The 23,534-nt window shown below is 38.4% G+C and overlaps 1 protein-coding gene across 5 annotated transcripts in view; it reads right to left on the bottom strand.

Annotated features, from left to right (window-relative positions):
• The window catches only part of LOC119771780 (arf-GAP with Rho-GAP domain, ANK repeat and PH domain-containing protein 1-like), an 88,196-nt gene that overhangs the window by 29,661 nt on the left and 35,001 nt on the right, over positions 1-23,534 (bottom strand). For 4 of the 5 annotated variants that reach the window (XM_038267913.1, XM_038267915.1, XM_038267914.1 and 1 more), the window contains 11 exons: positions 18,696-18,859; positions 11,524-11,612; positions 11,358-11,440; positions 10,143-10,292; positions 9,946-10,015; positions 9,737-9,857; positions 9,456-9,640; positions 9,182-9,288; positions 8,318-8,517; positions 7,622-7,707; positions 6,756-6,938 (listed from right to left, as the gene is read on the bottom strand). In XM_038267913.1, the coding sequence (XP_038123841.1) occupies positions 6,756-6,938; positions 7,622-7,707; positions 8,318-8,517; positions 9,182-9,288; positions 9,456-9,640; positions 9,737-9,857; positions 9,946-10,015; positions 10,143-10,292; positions 11,358-11,440; positions 11,524-11,612; positions 18,696-18,859 (1,438 nt within the window). Of the gene's footprint in view, positions 1-6,755; positions 6,939-7,621; positions 7,708-8,317; positions 8,518-9,181; positions 9,289-9,455; positions 9,641-9,736; positions 9,858-9,945; positions 10,016-10,142; positions 10,293-11,357; positions 11,441-11,523; positions 11,613-16,041; positions 16,179-18,695; positions 18,860-23,534 lie in introns of those variants that run through there. The other variant, XM_038267917.1, reaches the window with a different exon arrangement.

Below are 23,534 nucleotides of genomic sequence, written 5' to 3'. Positions count from 1 at the left end.
AGCGTCCTCCCACAGCTCAACAACATGGATTTGAAGTACTTTTGTCTTTATAGTTGTGTGTCTTTAGTTTGTCTTGTGATGGACTGGCGATCTGTCCTTCCTTTACCCTACGATCGCTGTAGATAGGCAGCCGCCTCTGCAATCCTGTTAAGATAAGCAGCTGTAGAAGGAGGAAGTAGTGAGGGAAGCAATGGGTGCACGAATGCATGGATGGGGTTGGTAAAGATTCAGTCCTTGAAATGTAATGTAAGACTGAAAGCTAGTTTAGATTCCTCCCATTCAATCTAAACTTTTTACAAATTGGTATTGAACATTGACCTCACGTGATTGCATTCCTTGTTATAGCCCAGGAAAATCACTCACAGTCATTCACAAATTATGCTTCGCTGCTTACAACTATAGATCAGTGACAGATCATGTTTTGAGATGGCAGATTGTTATCATACTAACTATGTATATTGCTTTTGTAAACACAAATCCTGTCTGCAGTTCCATGTGAATGCATATGTGACTGCAGAGCATGTGGGTCAGTGTGCTGCTTAAATAAAGCCAAGCAAGTTACCTTTGACCGAGATGCATGCACCAATTGGAGCAAAGTACAATGAGGAAATGCGTTATTTAAGCGTCTAAGACCTCACCCTTCAACATCTGCTGCCTCTGAAACATATGAGAGTAATAACGCACACACACACACACGCACACAAACACACATGCGAGGAGAAGGGAATACAAAAATCCTTCTCAGTCTCCCAAGAGATTTTTATCTGGGTGTGTCTTAAAAATCACAGACCTCCATCTGGCCTTTGCAGTTTCACTCGATAGAGTGGAGGAAAACGAAGCGATGAGGGGAAACAGAAAAAGTAAACATGAAAAGAAGATGAAAGGATTTAAGCCTTGATATTCAATCAGATGCTGATTTTGCTTGGCTGGAAACTCAACATATAGAAGAGACATGAACGCATGAAGTGACACAATAACTACAAAACTACACCCACACTGCCACACATACACTGCAAGTAGGCTTGTATATCAAATCCAGATGAGAATAACACAGGCCTGTTCCAGCCTTACGTCACCAGGAACAATTTACAGAGCGGGGCAAGAGGTGAAAATCCAGGCAGATTAAAGGGGAAAGAATGAAAAAAAAAGAGAAGAAAGCTTACAAACACAAGAAAGAAAAGGTCTAACATAATAAAAAAAGCAAACAATTTCCACAGATTCTTAGTATAATGAGGAAAGAATTTATTGTGCGAAATCCTACAGTGTGAATGGAAAGTGGCTGAAAGAAAAAAATACTGTAAGACAGAAGAATTAGTAACAATAAGTCAACAGAGAGAATGGATTCATCTGAGAACATCACAAAGTAAAAAAGGAAAAAAAGCCAAGATTTCATGATCTTTAGCGCTTTGTTAAAAATCACAGTCACGGGTATGCTTTGGTGGTGCAGTGGTAAGCACATACTACCCATGTATGGAGGCCTTAGTCCTCAACGTGGGCGACCTGCGTTCGAATCCAGCCTGTGGTCCTTTCCCGCATGTCTCTTCCCCTGTGTCATACCCCATTTCATGTCGGCCTACTGTCCATAAAAATGAGCCACTAGTGCCATAAAAACTCCCAAAAAAAATAAAATCACAGTCACTGCACTTGAGACACCGATACCCTGTCATACTGTAGCATATCTGCCTTCAGGATTGTTATTTGTTTATTTCTGATAGTGTATCATAAGTGATTTGATCACCAGCCAAGTCAGGCTGCAACATATATTTTAGGAGATGCTGCAGACCTCTGTGATGTGCGCCATACAAGACGGCAACATAAACGGCGAATAAAACACTGATAAAAAATTTGCCAAAAAGCAAATAAAATATCGTAGCAGCACCAAGATGATTATGCAACTATCATCCAACAGCATGCAGACACTTTTGCTGCACTTGTAGATATTCACTAACCTCAGCATACCAAATGCTCAAAAGTAGTTCAAACAGCTTACTGATGAACATAGATGATTATTAGCTGGTCTACACCAGATACACAGGAGATGTTTAAGCATAAACAAACACCAATACAATTATATCCTATCATTATATCCTACTCTCTGATTGTAAATGTTACATAATGCACAAACCTCAGATGTGAGCAGCCTTCACATTTCATATGATGCACGTCATTCCTGTTTGTACTCCCTTGAAATCATATCTTAGATAAGCTAACATACATGTCCAAAAAAAGTGCAATTTGTTACCAAGTTGTACAAAGACATTCTCACTTTGACTCTATGAGCTCAGTGTTTAACTCTACATTTTTACTCTTGACTTTTTCATGCTTGCCTGCTATGTTTAGTAATAGATGATCTTGGTCAACAACCAGAGGATGGTGTCATTTTAAGAAGGCTATGAGAGACTTTATGTAACATCACACCAAAGAGGAAGTTAGACCTATGAATGGCTGTCATTTGATTCTCAGCTCAATGATGCCAAACCAGTACGTGTCCTCTCAAAAACACAAAACGATACACAGTTTGCCAGCAACCTGGGGGAGGGGGTTCTTCAGCTATTGAAAGACATGAACTGTTGCTATAGGAATAGCACCACACCAGTTTCATCAGTTTTGTATTTATAAATGGGTTATGTCCTATACTTAAGTCTAAAGCCACTACCATTAAATATTGATTCTGAATTGCAACTGCATAAGTGAAGCTTACAAAGAGAATAACAGACAATTCCAGGAGATTATTCAAGTTTTTTTTTTTTTTTGTGTGTGTGTGTGAGACTTAAAGTGATTCAGCAACGTCCCTCCCCCGTCTGTTTCTACTAACATGTAACACATTTACAAAGGGGATCTTATTGGTTTATGAGATATAAACAATAAAAAAGCTGAAAACCTCTTTGACGGCAACTTTCACAGGATTCTATATGGGCCTAGATGATATTATGTGCAAAAATCTTGGCAAGCTCCCGCTTTCCAAAGTTGATGATCTAACTTCTAGACCCTTAGTGGTGCATTGGTATGGTGACGGCGACGTTGGATGCAGGAGTTTGTCCTGCAACCGAAGAGCTGTTTGTTCAAACCCCTCCAGCTTTCACTGTCATTGTATCCCTAGGCAAGACACTTCACCTGAATTGCCTAATGACGATTGGCAGAGGTCCCAGGGTACGGCACCCTAACTTCTGTCAGTGAGCCCCAGGGCAGCTGTGGCTACAATGTAGCTCGCCACCATCAGTGTGGGAATGTCTGAGTTTAGTGTAAAGCACTTTGGTCAGTCTCCTGACTTAAAAAGGTTCAATAAATGTACAGGCCATTTATCATTTTGTACCTTTAACAAGGAAGTCAAACAAACCCAACTTTGAGTAGAGATCTGATTTAAACCTCTTTGAAGGAAGCAAAATCTTGCAAATATTTGCTTTCACACAGCAGGTGAAAAGACTTTATATGGATTAATAGTCATTAGTTAAAAAGCCATTGGAGGTAGATTATTGTGATTATTTGATTATTGTGACATAATCAAAAGGAGGAATGGCAGGTAGAGATATGGATCAGATTACATTTTTTAAGTGATGATGCAATTTTTTACATCTGAACACAATGTTTTCTTGGAATTTCAAGCTTTATCATTTGCTTTATCCAAATCCAGCTGTGTTTTTTTTTTTTTTTTTGGGGAGTCAACCTTCTAATAAATTTGATCTAATATACTAAGAAAATAGCTTGCAACCATGACTCAGTCACCCTGGTTCATGTTAAGATCACCAGTAAATTTGTGCATTTGTGGCCAACGTGCATGATGAGACGGGGGAGGATTTACATCACACATGTAAACATATTGGTTAATGCACCTCACAACTACAATTCAGAGTACAAACAGAAAGCACAAATGTTTAGTAGCTGACTAGCTGATATTAGCTTCTTTGTGACCCTGTTTGGGATAAGTGTGATGGATGGATGATGGATGATTGCAGTGGAGATTAAAAAAGAAAATATCAGTAGATTAGGCGCTCCCTTATAGTGGACACTTTCCAATCAACATATCAGCTCAACCCAACATGTTCTAAAATAAACACAGCCATTGTTTCCTGTCTTTTGTCCTGCCTCCTGGGTGCTGCAGATGGACACTCCCACCATCCGATTTCCAGCTGTGTCAAAGCATCCCAGAAAAAGCAGTTCCCTCGCTGTGAAGGACCATATGTGACCAGTGGCAGAGCAGGAAAAAAATCTGGACCAACTTGTCCACACATTCTTCAGCACACTTTCTTTATTTACAAGTGAAAACATTTGCCGTTTCTCCTTCTGTAGCTTAAGGCTACTGAAGGACCTCTGTCTGCCGAATCATTAAATTAGCTGATTGACCCTTTAAACTTCCTTTCCACCCTTCTGCAACCACCTCAGGTTTTATCTTTCTGAACTTCTAGAACTGACCTGACCTGTCTCCATTAGGTTTCTTCTTGTCTATCGCTCCTCTTTCTACTTTCGTCCCTTTCCACCTCCCCCAGTTTTCCATAACCCAACCAGCTGAGATATCTTGTTCTTCTAAAGATACATAACACCTAAAAAAGGGTTACTTCCTTTTTCTGAATTTAAAGAGGGATGTGGCTCGATAAATCGCTCATGTATAAAAAAAAAAGAACAAGGAATCAATAGTTAGTTTTGTGCCGAAAAAGAGACATAAGGGAACAACTCAATGCGAGATCATTTAATTTTAGCACACATGAACAAAACAAAAAAAAAAAAGGCAGACAAGCATGCCCACACATGCACATTAATATGCATGTTAACATATCCCAGCCCACTCCAGTAAGCAAAATACACACAATTACTTCAGTGTGCTCTCACAAGCATAGATCTGCATTAGTCTTTTCTGCAGCCTTAAAACTATGCAACTTAAACACACACATTCAAAGGCATGGAGTGGTTTCACAGAGATAACATTTAGAGTGTCAAAGTCCACCTAAACACTGTTACCCCTTGTTTAAGGACACATTTATCCTCACATTGCGAACAAAAACTACTCAGTGTAAAACAGAGATGTAGGCAGACTGAATGTTTTCACTACCCTCTCCTGCAAAAACACAGATGTTACCTTCAGGTTTTCAGTTCCCTTTAAGCAGCATAGTTTAACTGTCAGCTCACAGAATAATCACAAAGGGTTACATATATATAAATCTTCTACAAAAGTTTAAATCTTCTACAAAAGTTTTGTCAGACAGAGAGTTTACAAGCAACTTACAAATGAGGAAAAAAAAGCCAAGAGGGAAGCAGATCAACTTTCTTGAAGAGTCCCAAGCAAACAATGAGGACAGGAGAAGGACTAGGAGCAATAGAGGGAGGGAGAGGCGGAGTTAAAGCACATTCCAGTTAAATCAGTGAGTAGTGATGTCACATTAAGGAAAAAAAAAAGAAAAACACAGTAAATGGAAACTCTAAAATAAGTCAGGACTGATCAATACTCTTTAATTTAGTCAAATATTTTCAAACACACTAAAGAAATAGTGGAACACATTGTTTACTTACGCTTAATCTTTTCTGGCGTAACTCCCAAGTTACCAAAAATGAATTTTTTTTAAGACTCACCCAAGTGGAAAATATTATGCAATAAGAATTTCAAGTATTTTGCAAAAAAATAAAACAGGTAGAATAGCTGTCAGCAATCCCCTGTCAAAAGATTGGTACAGCTGTCTCACTAAAAAATGCTGAATAGCCAAAAAGTTTCACAGCAACAGAAAAAGGAGTAGCACCAGTAGGTTTAAAGAATGTTTTTTTACTTCCTTTATCTCCTTCTGCGCACACATAGCAAACAGCCTGACTCACCCACACATTTATATAGGGAGGAAAAATGGTATCTCATAGTCAGGTGTTAAATGTGACTCAACGGCACTCTGAGTGTCTGTGAGCTGTACACATTGTTGCTAGATGTGGGTTAAGAGGCGATTAAACTGAAATGCTAAGACTTTTTACCACACATCATAAGCCTCAGCAAAACCACAACAACAAAAAAAGGCTTTTAGGAAGTTCCACAAAGTCCTTAAAGGTTTCACAATCTCCTACAATGACTGTAGGTGCAGAGAGATAACCTGCTCATCACTTTGGAGGGGATTGCTGCCATGTCATTATCCAGCTGCTTTCCAACATTGTTTCTAAGGTGAAAAGGTCAGTTGGTAAATCATAGAACTAACATCCACCAGAATTCCATTATTTTTGTTTAATTACTATGAATCCATGTTTTTAATATAAGGCTTAGGATTTAAGCAATGAACGCCTTTTTCTATGAAATTCCTACACATCTTTTTAGTTTAGATTCGTCTCTGACTGGTTAGCAGGTATTGCTACAGGAGAGACATGCTACGTATTGCTGAAAACAAAAGGAAAAACAATACAAATGCTCCGAGTAGAGTTTTGAGGCTGGTTTCCATTCCTTGTAAAGCTTTGAACTGCCTCTACCTTCCATGGATCTATGATTATACACCTTCATGCATGCAGACCATAGGCCAGAATTCAAACCCATGACATTTTTGCCAAAGGGAAAAGTGAAACCAGCTGTTCCCACATGTGGCCATCTGCATTAATCAGTCATGGTCACTTCCAATAGATCTTTAAAAATGTTAATAGAAGAACATTAGAACAAGAAATCGCATTCATATTTCTTCTTGTTGCCTCGCCACAGTAAGTGGCCATGTTTTTCTATTGGATGAAGGAATATTACAACGCTGGTTTACCCTGTTCAGTGTTCCGTTTATAAAAACACAGAAACATTGATTTTAACTCACATTGTTGAGCTCCCTCTGGTTTCCATACAGCGGATGGTATTTCCGGTATTTGCCCTGGCGATATTTGTTAGTGATGAAACGCCGTCTGTCCTCGCTGCCACTGGAGGGCGATAGAGCTTCACTTGGCGGGATGTTAGCAGCCCAGAAACTGTTCACCCGCTCGTTACCAAGCCCTAAAAAAACCTGTTCCATAGATGAATACAGTTATTTAAATATGAAAGAGATAGATCAGAATTCAGATTTTTTAAAAATTGAGTTTTAGAGCCTTCAGCTCCACTGGTTATTACAACTTGGTCTTAATGTTGTTGGTTTTTTTGTGCTTTTTTGTACTATATAAACTCTTTTTATATTGTCTTTTGTATTTTATCTTTAATGGCAACCTTTCCTAAAGGAGTAATCCCAATGGATAAATAATGTTGAGTGTAAGTCTAATGTAAAGTTCACTGAAATTCATCCGTGCTTGTGGCCACATTTTATTTACATTTGATGTAAATTATGAAAGAAGAAAAGTTTATTTTCTAAAACAGGTCTGGAGCCTAATGACTCATTTTGGTCTGTGTAGCTGCAGGATATGATGGTAAATTTTCTCAGTTTATCTGAAGATGCTTACTGCTTACTGTATTTCACAAGGAAGCTATAAACATCTAAAGGATTCAACATTTAATTTGCATTAAATGATTCACAAAAAAATCACCATTTGAATAATGATCATTATTGATTGTCTAGTGTAAATACGTTTTTCCCTGATTCTTTTAGTTCCAACTAATAGAAGCAATTTTCTGAAAACAAGGGTGACAGAAAACAGGTTTTACATAGCCTTTCGCACACTAGATGTTTGAAAGGAATTTTTTTAACTGCATGTTTACCTGAATAAGCTCCTCAGTCCACACCTTCTTATCCATCTTCAGACTTCGTACTTTAGAGATGCTGGGACCAAGTCCTCTGTGTTCTCCTGAAGCATCAACATACAAATGAAATCCCGATTATGAATAAACCATTTTAGACACTTTTATTGTACTACAAATCCTGTAAAGGCTTAAACTGTTAAAACTGTGGGAGTCTGTTAAAACTGCCACCATCCTCTTCATATGCAGTTTGCATTTGTTCATTCTACATTTTCTTTACGTTAAGTGGATGTTTTGGTGATGCATAGCACCTCTATTTGTTTTTAATAACTAAAATGGAATACTCTCTTGCTGATTCTATAGCAACAGGTATGGAAAGAAGCAGCCATGTGAATATGTATAAACACTAGGAACTGACAGCAAACTAGGAATTCTTGCAGTTTGCATCCCTGGATGTTATGTTTGTGCTGGTTATCTATTAAGGAAATATCAGTGTTAAGGACATTTTCACAATGTCACAAAAGAAAACATTTTCTAATACTAGTGGATTTCCCAATGAACTCACCTCAAGGTCAAACCATGCAACGCTCAAGGAAGAAAGGAAACTGACCAAAGCAGACAACATATAAGCAACTCTGAACACAGTTGAAGACCTGGAAGTGATGAATACCCAAACCCCAAAGAAAACAAAACATATCTAACTGCACTCACACTAACCTGCACATCGCTTGCAGATCACCACACACAAGTTGATGGCTGCCCAGTCTGGCTTTGGTGCGCCACAGTCCGCGCAGGAACTGTTGCTAGGCTCCGCCCAGATCCGCTCGACGACCTCACTGTTGGATAACGCCTCTCCTATGGCTTCCCTCATGGCTTTTACCCACTGCTCCCTCATCTGCTCTGATTCTGCTATAAAACTGTGGAAAAATGCATGAAATTTAATTGAAAACCAATTGATCAATCAGTTTGAAGTTTTTTGTTTTCAATATTCGAACAACCTAAATCTATAGTCCCTGAAAATCTTACTCATCCAGGTCATAGTCATTCCAAACAAGTAAAAAAAAAACAATCCACTGGACTCTGTTTCCAGGTTTGAAAACGTTTCACTCCCCACCCAGGAAGCTTTTTCAATTTAAAATGTCAGAAATAGTGTTGAGCTCAAGGCTTTATAGAGTGGACCCAAGCAAAGCCTTGTTTTGGCTTAGAAACATGCAAATTTAACCTGATGAGTGAGTTTGCCCCTTTCGAATGAGAGTCGTTTTGTTTTATTGCAAGCCTGTAATACCCGAAACCTGTCTGTGTCCCTGAAAGGGGGTCTATAAGGGAATTGTAGGTCTGGCTGACCTGGCTCACCTCGCCTCTTCAGCCAGACTTTTTTTCTTCTATGTCAACTGTGATCATCAAAATCCACTAAGATAAAAAAATAAAAGGCACTCTGTGTTTAATAAATCTAAATAATACAGCAGTTTAAGTTTTTGAACTTAATGGCAGAACTAAACTAAATCTAAACTAAATCTTACAATTCAACTGTAAAAAGACAAACCTGAGTTTGTTTTGTTTTGCTTTCTTGGACCAAATTACCTGAATATCCGGTAAGGTGTGGTGAGATCGAAGCTACGGCGATCTGAGTCCTTCACATTTCCAACATTCATGTCAATGGATGTGATTCCCACTCCGATACGATAATCCTGGAGGCAAAACAGAAACAGTTGTGGTCCTTTTTCATTACCCATTAAAATTATACAATTAAGTTCAAGACGAAGACAAAAGAAAAGCTAATAAAAATGTTCCTAAAAATTGATCTTTGAACGAAAACTAATAGACAAAATCTATAAATATATGTGAAATCCCTTACATCTATGTTTTTATAGAGGAAGACTTTATCCGAAGCAACAACAGTGTAAAGCTTGGAGCGAAGTCCTCTGAGCTCCAGATAGCCCTGATAATCTGGAGCCAAGGGTGAGCCACTGGTCAAGCTGCTTTGGCGGTGGCGCCCCCCGGTGCAATCCCGCAGTACACACACCCATTCATTCCTCTCAGCTGCGGGAAACAAATTCAAATGGTTGATTGGGTAATTTTTGCTCAGTAAATTGCAGTGAAAACACATATCAAAATAAAAACACAAATTCAACGCACTTTCACTTTCAGCCCTGAAGATAAATGTTCGGTTGTTTGTGGCAACTTCAAACTTCAGTTCCCCCACACTGGATACACTAGTGATAAACGCTGTAGAGATGAGCCCCTTGGAATACACCTCCTAAAACATCACAAATGTTCTATTAAACAAATCCGTAACATTCACTCTGTGTGCTTTAAAATATGCAAACATTAGTGTATTTTGTTACCTTCTCATTGTCAAAGTATCTCAGATAGTCAACATCTAGCTTAACCCATCGTCTCTGGTAATAAAGAGCTCTGTATGTCAAAAACGTAGAACAGAAGTAAATTATTCTCTTTTAACTTAAAATATAGGAACTGTATAATTAGCTACTAAATCAGTAGTTTACAAAGCTGAACACTGTGCATATAAAAAGGTGTTTACCCCTGTGGTGGATTCTTGTCCAGCCATCCCATCTTAATGACAGCAGCGAGTTGGGAACTGTCTTCCTTGATGGATGGAGAAAGTCTGCCAGTGTGAGGCAGGCAGAAGCTAGATTTGCTGCTCTCATTCGGCCAGGGAGGGGAGCTGCGGCTGCACAGAATTAACAAATAAACTAATCCATTGGTTGGAAGGTACAGTTAGATTAAGAACTCCAAAAAGTAGTTGATTGTTTCTTCAGCATCTTTAGAATAAATATTAAACCTTGGAAGAGTCTTTTCTCTTTTTTTAGGAATTCTTTTGCCTTTTCCCATATTTCATTAATTAACTTCTCAGTAAATTAACAAGCTATACAGAATCCAGTTAATGCTATGGTGACACCAGTCAACTAAATAAGTGAAATCTTAAATAATTTTTTGTCACATCTTTAGAAAAATTAGTTTATCTTAAATAGGGAAGCCAGGGCCTATCTTGGCAAAGAACTAACTTAAAATCACTTAAATTGAACCATTCTAGCAAAATGAATTAAGTCCTTCAAGTTAAATTTAATTTTGAGATTAAACAATGAGGGTCCAGATAGGCTATGTGTTGCATTTGTAATACAATCGCAATTTAACAAAACTCAAATCTTAAATCACAGAGGAACACAATTTTAATTTAATAATTTTAACCTAATATAATTGTAATTGCAACTTTGATTTGGCAAAATAGTTCAGCCACTGGTGAGCCTTAAATAGGGCGAACCAATGTAAATAAGCCTTTTAATCTTCTACTCTTGAATTTCTATGGATTGCAAAGTCATGTTTTGCTTTTTGAGATGTTTAGCATACTTCAATTTGTCATAAATGGTCTATTTAAATAAATTTACTGATAATGTGGTTAGAGAGATTCAACCCAGCTCTCCTAATCAGTTCACTCAAAGTTTAATTTTTGGATTCAATTCTTTAACTTTAATCATCATTTGAAAACTATCAGATAAATATAATATTTCCTTTGGTTAACTGTGTGACAGTAAAATCTATTGGATGTGCTTAAACCGTTACATGAAGAAAAGAAAAGAAAGTCAAAGAAGTCTATAATGGGGAAATACTGTCAGATTTGTTCATTTGAGAATTTATGATGAAAGATGATTCGATTAAACAACAGTTTACTGCTCCTTACAGAATGCAATTAAGATGAGCAATGAAAGGAACATAATACTTAGACAGAATCACTCACTCATCTTCATCTAAAACCTCATCGTCACTATAAAGAGAACAGATCCGCTCCTTATGGTGATTGGGCACTTGCAGGGACATGTCCTGTAGAGGAGACAATTAGTGGTCATGTTAAAAGCAGATAACAGATGGATGGAAGGTTTATAACACATCATTCATCCCCTTACCCTGTCTGCCACCTTCTTTTGCTGAACACTGGAGTTAAACAGGTCTGAGTCCACGTAGTCATCAGAACTGTCATCGACCGAAATAGGAACTAAAAAAAAAGAAAAGAGAAATGAAAGAAAGTTACAAACATGAAATTAGAAATAAATTGTTCAACCAAGTTTTAGGACTTTTAAAAATGCAAGCAAGGATATTTCAATTCAATTCAATTCAATTCAGTTTATTTATATAGCGCCATATTCACAACACATGTCATCTCAAGGCACTTTACAGTTCAACCAGATCATACAGTCAAATTGATACAAAGTTTTCTATCTAAGGAAAACCAGTTGATTGCATTGACTCATTGACTCAAATACAATCCCCCACACTAAGCATGCTTGTAGCGACAGTGGAGAGGAAAAACTCCCTTTTAACAGGAAGAAACCTCCAGCAGAACCAGGCTCAGTGTGAGCGGCCATCTGCCGAGGCCGACTGGGGTTCAAAGAGACAGAAACAGAGATACAAAAAGCAGCTGTAAAAGGCGGCCCCGTCCAGGAAACACACAGCCAGGCAGACGAGCTCCAAGGCAGCTCCCATGCCAGAGGACGAAGAGAGAACATCCACTCAGTCACGGACAGAGAAACAGGACCACACTGGAAAACAGGCCGATCTCCAACATCTATAAACAAGGGTGTTGATGGAAGCAGCACAGCTGATGTTTCTTTCCAGGATGACGTCACAGCCAAACAGGAACAGACGAGGCAAAGCTACTCTGAGGAAAAGCAGAGAGAGCAGAAGGTTAGAGATTGAACTAACAGATTCTGCAGAATAGGAGAACAGAGAGAGAATGAAGCAGAATGATGAAATGGGGGTCCCTATGTCCTCCAGCAGTCTAAGCCTATAGCAGCATAACTATAGAGATAGCTCAGGATAACCTGAGCCACCCTAACTATAAGCTTTATCAAAAAGGAAAGTTTTAAGCCTAGCCTTAAAAGTAGACAGGGTGTCTGCCTCACGGACTAAAACTGGTAGTTGGTTCCACAGGAGAGGAGCCTGATAACTAAAAGATCTGCCTCCCATTCTACTTTTAGAAATTCTAGGAACCACTAGTAAACCTGCAGATTGAGAGCGAAGTGCTCTGTTAGGAACATAAGGAACAATCAGATCTCTGATATAAGATGGTGCTTGGCCATTTAAGGCTTTATATGTGAGAAGGAGGATTTTAAATTCTATTCTTGATTTAACAGGAAGCCAATGAAGAGAAGCCAGGATAGGCGAGATATGATCTCTCTTTTTAATTTTCATCAGAACCCTGGCTGCAGCATTTTGGATCAGCTGAAGGCTTTTAACTACAGTTTGTGGACTTCCTGATAGTAAAGAATTACAATAGTCCAGCCTTGAAGTAACAAATGCATGGACTAGTTTCTCAGCATCACCCCTGGACAGGATATTTCTAATTTTTGCAATGTTCCTCAGATGAAAGAAGGAAATTCTAGAAACCTCTTTGATATGGGATCTAAATGACAGGTCCTGATCAAAAATAACACCAAGATTTTTTACTTTATTATCTGAAATCAGTTTAATCCCATCCAAATGAAGTGACTGGCTAATCAGTTTCTTTTTCAGAGACTCTGGTCCAAAGACTATAACTTCTGTTTTATCTGCATTCAGAAGCAGAAAGTTAAGAGTCATCCAGGTTTTTATGTCTTCAAGACATGCCTGTAATCTATGTAATGGGTTAGCTTCATCTGGATTTATAGACAGATATAGCTGGGTATCATCAGCATAACAGTGGAAATTAATCCCATGCTGTCTAATAATTCTACCAATTGGGAGCATGTATAAAGTAAAGAGAATTGGTCCTAGCACTGATCCCTGTGGTACTCCACAGGTAACCTTTGAGCGTGTTGAAGATCTATCATTAACATGAACAAACTGAATTCGATCAGATAGATAAGATTTAAACCAGTCTAGTGCTGTTCCTTTAATTCCAACAAAATATTCAAGTCTTTCTAAAAGAATATTATGGTCAACTGTATCAAATGCAGCACTAAGATCCAACAGGACGAGCACAGATACAAGTCCATTATCTGAGGCCATGAGAATATCATTAGTGACTTTCACCAGAGCTGTTTCAGTGCTATGATGAGCTCTAAAGCCAGACTGAAACTCTTCAAAAAGTTCATTATGGTGTAAGTGATCGCAAACTTGTTTGGCAACTACTTTCTCAAGAATTTTGGATAAGAAAGGAAGATTGGATATAGGTCTATAATTGACCAAGTCATCTGGGTCAAGAGACGGTTTCTTAAGCAGAGGTTTAATTACAGCAACCTTAAAAGCTTTAGGTACATATCCCTGTAACAGAGATAGATTAATCACATCTTTCTATTTCAGACTTTATCTTTTAAGTAGAAAAAAAAACACCTCTTATTTAAATCTTAAGAGATCCATCTTCAGATATTAGTTTAGAAACCTACAAACATTACCTCCCTGAGGTACTAGACATACAGGCTCTCCACTCAGAGGATATTGTAACAACACTCTGGACTCAGTGGAGGAAGTGGCCGAGAGGAGGGTGCTGTCCAAGCTTAGATCCATCATGGACAACACCTTCCACCCTCTGCACCAGACTGCAGAGGAGCTGAGCAGCTCCTTTAGTTAAATACTTTTACACCCTGTTTGTTAAAAGGAGCTGCAACCAGACTCTACAATGCGACACTACAACAGCAGTTACTTGTGCAATGTATAATGTGCAATTACTATTTGACACCCTGTGCAATAAACTGTATCTTTATATTTGACACCCTGTACAATATATATATATATATATATATATATATATATATATATATATATATATATATATATATATATATATATATATATATATATATATATATATATATATATATATATATATATATATATATATATATATATATATATATATATATATATATATATATAGGATGTAGCGAGTAAATTTCTCCACTGTGAGATCAATAGAGTCAAACAATCATTCAACAAGTTTTCAAGGTTAGTAAACCTCTCTCAGTTTTTTTAAACACTGAAGATTCTTTGAGGCCATATCAAATAGTGAACAAATCACATACATTTGCATTTATGATTCCCTCAATTACCAAAATTAACATCATTCATTAGGGCCCCAAAGCTGTACACCCCACCACCGGCTGATCTTTGTAGCCCTCCCCTGTTTGACCCCAGCTGTCTAAATAGGTCTGTGTCTCATCTGACCACAGGACATATTTCCAGGTTTCCACCTCCTTAGAGTCTCTTTGTCTTCATCAAGCTGTTTAATTTAAAGGCCATCTCGTACATCATCTTTAGAAGAGGCATGCAGACCAAATTGAAGCGGAATGCGGTGTATGGTCTGAGCACCGACAGGCTGAGCCTCCAGTCCTTCAACCTCTGCAGCAATGCTGGCAGCATTCATACGCCCTGCACTGAACTTTGCTGGTTGACCACGGCGAGGCTTGCTGTGTCTAGAACGTGTCCTGTTTAACCACTGCATGATCTTGGCCACTGCGCTGCAGCTCAGTTTCAGGGTGTTGACAATGTTGTTACCATCGAGGCCATCTTTAATCTTTATGGGAGTTTTTCAGATCCTCAGAGAGCTAAGATACATTTTTGAACTCTCAGTGATCAGTACGAGAGAATGTGGGAGCAAGACATCAAAAAGACACATTTTGGACATTTTCACTTATTTTTCACTCATTTTATGTCAAATGTGTTTAGATGTTACCGACTGACTGGAGTTATTCTGAAAGGACAAAGAATGTTTGCTGTTATACAATTCTGATCCGACTACTTTGAACTGTTTTAAAGTGTCATATCTCCTGTGTTGTCCTATGAAGTTAATCAGTAGAATATTTACAAAAAGGTGAGAGATGTACTAACTTTTGTGAGATATTGTTCTTGCTAGTAACATGAGGTCTGAAGATGACACATTATATGCATTTTTTTAGTCTCTGTGTGCTTACAACCACGACCATTCAAGGAAATGCAGAAATACCTGCTGGGTTACGAGCTGTGTTGGTCACAGAAGAGTATACCTGCAAAAATACTCTAAAGAATTTGATTGCATAACCAGGTTCAAGTTTGTTTCTTGCAGTTTCTGTCCTTGCAAGAAAGAAAACGTTTTGGGGGGGTTTTATTCGAACTAAGTATCAGATTTGAAGCACAACTGCCTGCCGTATGTCATGCAAAATATCAATGTATAAAATAATGAGACCAGAAGGAAGACTTATGAATATACAAAGGATTATTTACAACAACAAAAATCTAAATAGATGGAATAATATTTATGAAAAGATCTCCCAAATTCATGTGTATAAAGTAAAACAAGTAATATCAGATAATGTTATGCAATATGCATTGTTTGAACTTTAATTAGAGAGAGAAAAAAATGACCATTACAAAAGACAACAGTTCATCATTCAAGCTTTAAGCAATAATTAGGAAATTTAAATTTTTTGGATCAGTTGGATATTTGTATTTCAATAAAAAATTTGACCTACCAGCCCAAAAGAAGAAAAGGTTCCACCTCCTTCTCTTTTGTCTTTAGCTTTAACCAAAAATCACTGTACACTTGAAATCACTATGTGTTCTTCCTTAGATTGGTTTATTCTCACTGCAAGTAAGTTTGTGTTTTCCTTTAGAGTAGCTGCCTGAGTACTGCCTGTCTTAAAACCACCCAACAAGAGGGAAGAAACACATTTTTCAAATTGTTCCTTTGCTCATTCTTGTTATTTCTACTGGTTGAGATGGCGCAAAATTATCTGATTGACACTTTGTAAGACACAGTGCTGTCTATACAGTCAAACGTGCTTGTTAACATAACCCTAACACACCAAAAATGAAGAACAGGGGCTACATCCCTTTACAACGTTTTACTGAAAACAGACAGGGTGAGCTCCTTCTTCTGCTACCAAAGCTATCAAATAAAAAAAGAATCCTGGCTTAGGGTAAAAACAAACTGCAGTTCCACTAAGGCACATAAAAAGTCTTTTTATTCTCAGCAACAAATAGAGGGCGCCAGTTCCCTGTTAACTGCACGTCTGTAAAAGCATTTGAAAACTTGTTTACAGTGAAGCATAAAGATTGGTGTTTTTATTTTAATTTCTTTATGTTTTAATCTAGTGTGTGTGCATACCTCTTTTCTAATTCTGTCCTGGGCAAATGCTCATATGGCCCACATCATCAGATCCTCCAAATTCCATGTTGCATATTCTGAGATATAATCTCTCCCGTTTCATTTTTTAAACCGTGCTCATTTAGCAGTATACAATCAGCATTACAAGATGTTCCCTCATTGTTTAGAGCTTAATAAACTGTGCAGACGTGTGTGAGGGCGGCTTAGAAGACTGTGCACACATATCTTTACTTGTGTCATGATTGAAACTAATTGTCAAGGACAAATAATATTGCCTCCAGCATTTAAACCATGCAGACAAGGTTATTTCCACAAGTGTTGAAATCATTGCTTTGCTTAAAGGAATTTATTTCCTTCTTCTAAAATCAAGCTGCAACTTTTTAAGCCATTGCAATGTTTCAAAATGTGTAGACTAGTTTTTTTTTAAAGTGCAAGTATTAGCATTTTGCTACAGTGAAGCCTAAGAAGTTCAAGTTTCACAATGCTAAAAAAAAGAAGCAGGAGCTAGGAACAAAAGTTCTGAGCAGGCAAGCTTAAAAAAATCAACAACAGTTTAACTGAAATAGGCTGCTCAGCAGCTCATCAAAAGTTTCAGACACCAGGGTTTTAAAATCCAAACTCTGCAACAAATACAGGATTCAATGTTATTTTTGGTCAAGTATTAAGGCTCTTGCTGTCATGTCTTTCTGCAATATTAAGCTCCGGGGTTGGAGCGTTGGTGTCGAGCGCCACTGTCCTGCAGCTTTTGCATGTATCCTTTCTTCAACACACCTGAAACAAGTAAATGGTTCATGGCCAGGCCTCTGCTAAACCTACCGACATGCCAAGGAGGTAATTTCGCCTTTTGTTTTAGGCGAGATGGAGCAGGGATGCATGCAAAAGTTGCAGGACAGTGGAGCTGGAGGAGCGAAGTTGCCTATAAAACTGCAAGTGAACATTCCACAGTGCAAAATACAAATTCTTGATTTTTTTAAACATAGTGCTAATATTTTGATAGGGAGTGCAATATTTCTTTTTCTGGTAAACGTTATGATTTTAATTATAAATGTCCAAACATTTGCTTTGTTATAAGGGACCCGTAGCACTTCATTCTTTAACTATAAAACAGCCTGTTTTTCAAGCCAAGATGTCGGATAAAATTACTGTTAGAGACATGTTGATTTAAACTGAAACATAATGAAACATTTTTAAATATCTTAAGCCAGCTTCTGCTTTACTGCTCCAAATAATTCTGATGAGGATGCACTGAAAAACGGATCTTACAAAGACAAAAATACAAATCTATTTAAAAGCATGAGGATGCAAGTAGTAATTATGAAAGAAAAGCAACAATACATGTGAGAGATTTCTTTCAGCTTTGCAGTCCTAAGTAAAATCCTGCAGATAAACAAAGGGTTGGAAAAAAACAGAAGAGTTGTAGGTTCCTGTTAAAAATCTGTTTGGAACCAAAGTACCAGCAATAAAGGGGAGTTTTTTTGACCTACATAACATTGATGCCAACCATGACATAACTTTGATCTACCAGGAAGAGCATGACAGCTCTCAGGTACTGGAAGGACATACTTTGTCTGTTTTAAAGACTGGTAACACTATAAGAGCGGTAGGAACTTAGAATGCCGAAGTATTAGGTTTTGAATAAATGCCATAAATAGAAGCTGTTCCTGTAAAGTTAAAGTAGGAACCAGGTGGTGAAAAAGTCTGCAGCACCGTTCCAACCCAGAGATGAACCAGATTATCTTGTTATAATAACACATCTCTTAAATCGTACGGATCTGTCTGGGGCATCTAGAAAGTTTACCTCAGTTTTAACAAGTACACTGATTTACTGTGAAAATAGTTCTGAAATGTTCTGAATAAACCTTCTGCATCGTCATTTCTCTGACAATTATTTACATTGGTTTCATTTCATGAATTCAACAGATGACATTCAGAATGTGAACGGAAATACTTCTTTCACTTTGAGTCTGGATCTACATATTTTAGGAAATTGTTGCTGATCGTGAATGTTGCTGAACTCACAAGGAGGTTTGCAGATCCTCCTTGCAGGCAGAGCGGGCTGTGCTTCAGGCTGAGCGGACAGCTGGCTGTTTTCCTGTGTTTGCGGCGTCCTGCTGCGAAGTGGGATCTGCGGAGTGGTGTTTCTCTGGATCAGCTCCTCAGTTCCAGTCTTGGTTGCAGAGGGGCTGGGGGGTAAAAACGAACAGGACAGGTCAGCAGGGCAATGGAGAGAGGAAGGGGAGTCCTCTGACACCATGGTGGCATCAGATCGGGTGAAAAATCCACGCAGAATGCCGAGTTTGAACATCCTCTGTCAAACGGTTCTCCTTTGACACCTCACTCCTCCCTGTGTTGAAACTAGAGAAATCACTGCATGGGAAACTTCATACTTATACAAGTATGATTGCTAAATATTCATCCACCCGAACCGGATCAAAAAGAGTGAATCCAGGTATAAAAACTTGTCTAGAACTGCACATGAAATGATCCAAGAGAGAGAAAACTCTTCTGTTTTTCCTTCTTTGCTTCCTGGTTAAGCTGCAGGTTCTAACATGCTCAAGCTGTGGGACACAGTCACAGTGTAAATAAACAGTACCTGCAGTACCACTGATGTGACATCAACACACACACACACACAAGATAAAACCTGGAAATGCATGCTGGTTGCACCAGATCCCTATCATTTTATCAGGACATTGTAGACAAAAGTTCATTATCTTAGGCAGCGATTAAATTTTAAATACCTGCAAGATTATTCAAAGCATATCCATAGTTTCCAGGCTTCAGCAAGTAAAAATAATAATAAAAAATAATCCCTGATTGAGACCATTAGAAATCACATTTAAGACGGTAATAACCTATGAAATGTGAATAAATCTGATACAATCCTTACCAAATGACTTATATTCTTTAAAGCTTTAATAGAAATAATTGTCAGGGCTAAGATTAATAAAAAAAAAGCAGATCTGTTTAATGGATTGCTTTGAAAGCTGCTAAAAACATTCACATCACCTGTTTTCTTGGATTGTTTTGTATCATGACTGATGCATTATGCTATTGCTGGTAAGTATTTTTTCATGTTACATTTTGAAACCGGATGTATAAAATATTGTTTGCAGTTTTTTCACTTGATTATTGTATTCTGGGCTTCTCAAAGAGTACTCTAGTTGGTGATGAAATCTGGGTGTAGTAATGGACTCACCTGAACATTTAAAGGCATATAAAGACTGTGAAAAAAATCAGCTTTCTATTACCTAAAGAACATCTCTGGTATTAAAGGACTGAGATCTTATCAGGATCTTGAAAAACTAATTTATGCATTCATCTTTAGTAGAATAGATAACTGTAATGGTGTCTTCATAGGTTTGCCTAAAGTCCATCAAACAGCTGCAGGTGAGCCAGAATGTAGCTGCCTGTGTCCTCACCAAAACTAAGAAAGCGGAGCACATCACCCCTATTCTAAATTTATTACAATTTCTCCCCGTATGTCAGAGAATAGACTTTTTAAATCCTTGTGTTACACTATAAATCACTAAATGGCTTAGCTCCAAAATATATTACAGACTTGCTGCCAGGGTTTCAACCTCCCAGGTCTAATGACTTCATTGTGTTTTGGCTGTTTTGGACCTGTTCACTTCCTGTTTGGATTAACTGAGTGTGGAGCTGTTGCAGCTGTCCAGAGGAACTCCATCTGAAGTTAAGTTATTTTCTCTGTGATATCTCTGTATCTGAGTAACTCTAACTGACTACTTTAAAACATAGAACCTTCTGCTGCACTTTTCTACTGAGCACTTGTCAGTTTCACACGGTTTTATTTCTGATAGCAAGGAGTAGCTAGCCTAGGCTAGCGCTAGCTTAGCATTGCTATGGCTTCTCTCTCTCCCTCCCTTGACTCTTTTCCAACTCTTCCTTCTTCCTCTCCTCTCTCCTGCTCTCTGTGTCAGATGTTCAGTTATTCCTCTGCCTCCTTTAGTGATAATGGGATGTGTAATAAGTGTAGTATTTTTGTAGCCTTGGAGGCGAGGGTGTCAGAGTTAGAATCCAGGCTTCAGGCTGTTGAACATCCAGGAGTTAAAGTAGGCCCCCCACGTAGCTGTCCTCCAAAAGTGCCTGAGCAGCCAGGCGATTGGGTAACTGTACGCAGAAAGCGTAGTCGTGGATCTCTGCCCACTGGTCACCACCAACCCGTTCACGTTTCTAACCGGTTTTCCCCACTCAGTGACACACCCACTGAGAAGCCCACTCTGGTGATTGGCAGCTCCATAGTCAGAAACGTGGCATTAGAGACACCAGGGACCATAGTCAAATGTTTGCCGGGGGCCAGAACGGGCGACATCAAATCCTACCTGAAACTGCTGGCTAAGGATAAGGTACAATACAGTAAGATTGTTATTCACGCTGGTGGTAATGACACCCGGTTACGCCGATCGGAGGTCACTAAAATTAGTGTTGCTTCGGTGTGTAAGTTTGCCAAAAAAATGTCGGACTCCGTAATTTTCTCTGGTCCCCTCCCTGATCTGACCAGTGATGACATGTTTAGCCGCATGTCGTCATTCAACCGCTGGTTGTCTAGGTGGTGTCCTGAAAACAACGTGGGCTACATTAATAATTGGCAATCCTTTTGGGGAAAGCCTGGTCTGATTCGGAGAGACGGCATCCATCCCACTTTGGATGGTGCAGCTCTTCTTTCTAGGAATCTGGCCACATTTATTAGTCCTCCAAAACCCTGACCACCCAGGGTGCAGACCAGGAAGCAGAGTTGTAGTTTACCACACATCTCTGCAGCTTCTCTACTGTTACCCACTCTTTACTCCATCCAGACAGTGTCTTGCCCACGACCAAAATCTAATAAATTAGCAAAGATTCCCAAAGGAGTAAATCATGATAATCTAATTAAAATCAAAATAACTTCAATTGGGGAAAAAGTTAAAACAATTAAATGCGGTCTGTTTAACATAAGATCGCTTTCCTCTAAAAGTCTGCTAGTTAATGACTTGATTTGTGATAATCACATTGACTTGTTTTGCCTTACAGAAACCTGGCTGCAGCAAGAGGATTATGTGAGCATAAATGAGGCAACTCCTTCAAGCTATTTAAATTTTCACATACCCAGAAGTTCTGGGCGAGGAGGACGAGTAGCAACAATCTTCCAGTCTGACTTACTGATTACTCCCAAAACAGTTAAAACCTACAACTCTTTGGAACATTTAATTCCTTAATTTCCCTCATCCAAATTTCAAGGCAAGAAAACCTCTTCTTTTTGTAACTTTGTATCGTCCACCAGGTCCTTACTCTGAATTTTTAGATGAGTTTTCAGAGTTCCTTTCTGATTTGGTATTAAAATCTTTAATGCTATCTTAGACACTATTGGCTTTGTTCAAAATGTGAATAGTCCCACACATTCTAATCTTCATACTTTGGATCTTGTGCTTACATATGGCATAGAATGTGAAGAAATAACAGTATTTCCTCACAACCCTGTCCTCTCTGACCACTTTCTAATAACCTTCAGGATTACTTTAACAGAGTTCTCCTCCCCCAAAAGAAGGTTCAATTTTAGTAGATCTTTATCAGATAGTGCAGTTATAAATTTTAAAGAATCTGCTTCACTTTCTCTCTCCTCTGTGTCACTGAGTAGTGCTGCAGAGTGCAAAAGCATAGCTTATTCCCCTTCACAGGTTGATGATTTTGTTGATGGGGTTGCTAGTTCTCTGCGTACTGCCTTAGACAACGCAGCTCCTTTGAAAATGAAAACCGTTAAAAATAGAAAGCTTGCTCCTTGGTTTAATGCAGAGCTGCGTACTTTGAAGCAAAATGCTAGGAAACTGGAGAGAAAATATCGCTCCACAGGCCTGCGGGAGTCCTTCCAAGTCTGGAAAAATGGTTTACTGCTGTATAAGAGGACCCTTTGTAAAGCAAGAGCAGCATACTTCTCCTCATTAATAGAGGAGAATAAGAATAATCCTAGATTTCTTTTTAATACAGTTGCCAAACTCACCCAGAGCCATAGCTCTGTTGAACCGTCCATACCACCTGCTCTTAGCAGCAATGATTTTATGGGATTCTTTATAAATAAGATTGATCTTATTAAAAATAAGATCATAAGCACTCCTCTATCCGCGATTGTACCTGAGGTAGTCATGGAATCTGAACCGGGTTTAGACTGCTTTGATCCAGTTGAACTTTCTGAATTAGCAAAATTATTGTCCTAATCTAAGCCTTCAACTTGTATGTTAGATCCAGTTCCAACCAGGTTATTTAAGGAGGTATTCCCTTTGATCTCCTCCTCCATTTTAGATGTGATTAATCTATCTCTGTTACAGGGATATGTACCTAAAGCTTTTAAGGTTGCTGTAATTAAACCTCTGCTTAAGAAACCGTCTCTTGACCCAGATGACTTGGTCAATTATAGACCTATATCCAATCTTCCTTTCTTATCCAAAATTCTTGAGAAAGTAGTTGCCAAACAAGTTTGCGATCACTTACACCATAATGAACTTTTTGAAGAGTTTCAGTCTGGCTTTAGAGCTCATCATAGCACTGAAACAGCTCTGGTGAAAGTCACTAATGATATTCTCATGGCCTCAGATAATGGACTTGTATCTGTGCTCGTCCTGTTAGATCTTCGTGCTGCATTTGATACAGTTGACCATAATATTCTTTTAGAAAGACTTGAATATTTTGTTGGAATTAAAGGAACAGCACTAGACTGGTTTAAATCTTATCTATCTGATCGAATTCAGTTTGTTCATGTTAATGACAAATCTTCCTCATCCTCACAGGTTACCTGTGGAGTACCACAGGGATCAGTGCTAGGACCAATTCTCTTTACTTTATACATGCTCCCAATTGGTAGAGTTA

This window comes from Cyprinodon tularosa, unplaced genomic scaffold, assembly GCF_016077235.1.
Source record: "Cyprinodon tularosa strain WSP-4 unplaced genomic scaffold, ASM1607723v1 ctg69, whole genome shotgun sequence".
NCBI classification, from domain to species: Eukaryota; Metazoa; Chordata; class Actinopteri; order Cyprinodontiformes; family Cyprinodontidae; genus Cyprinodon; species Cyprinodon tularosa.
This window is presented reverse-complemented; position numbering and strand designations above follow the sequence as displayed.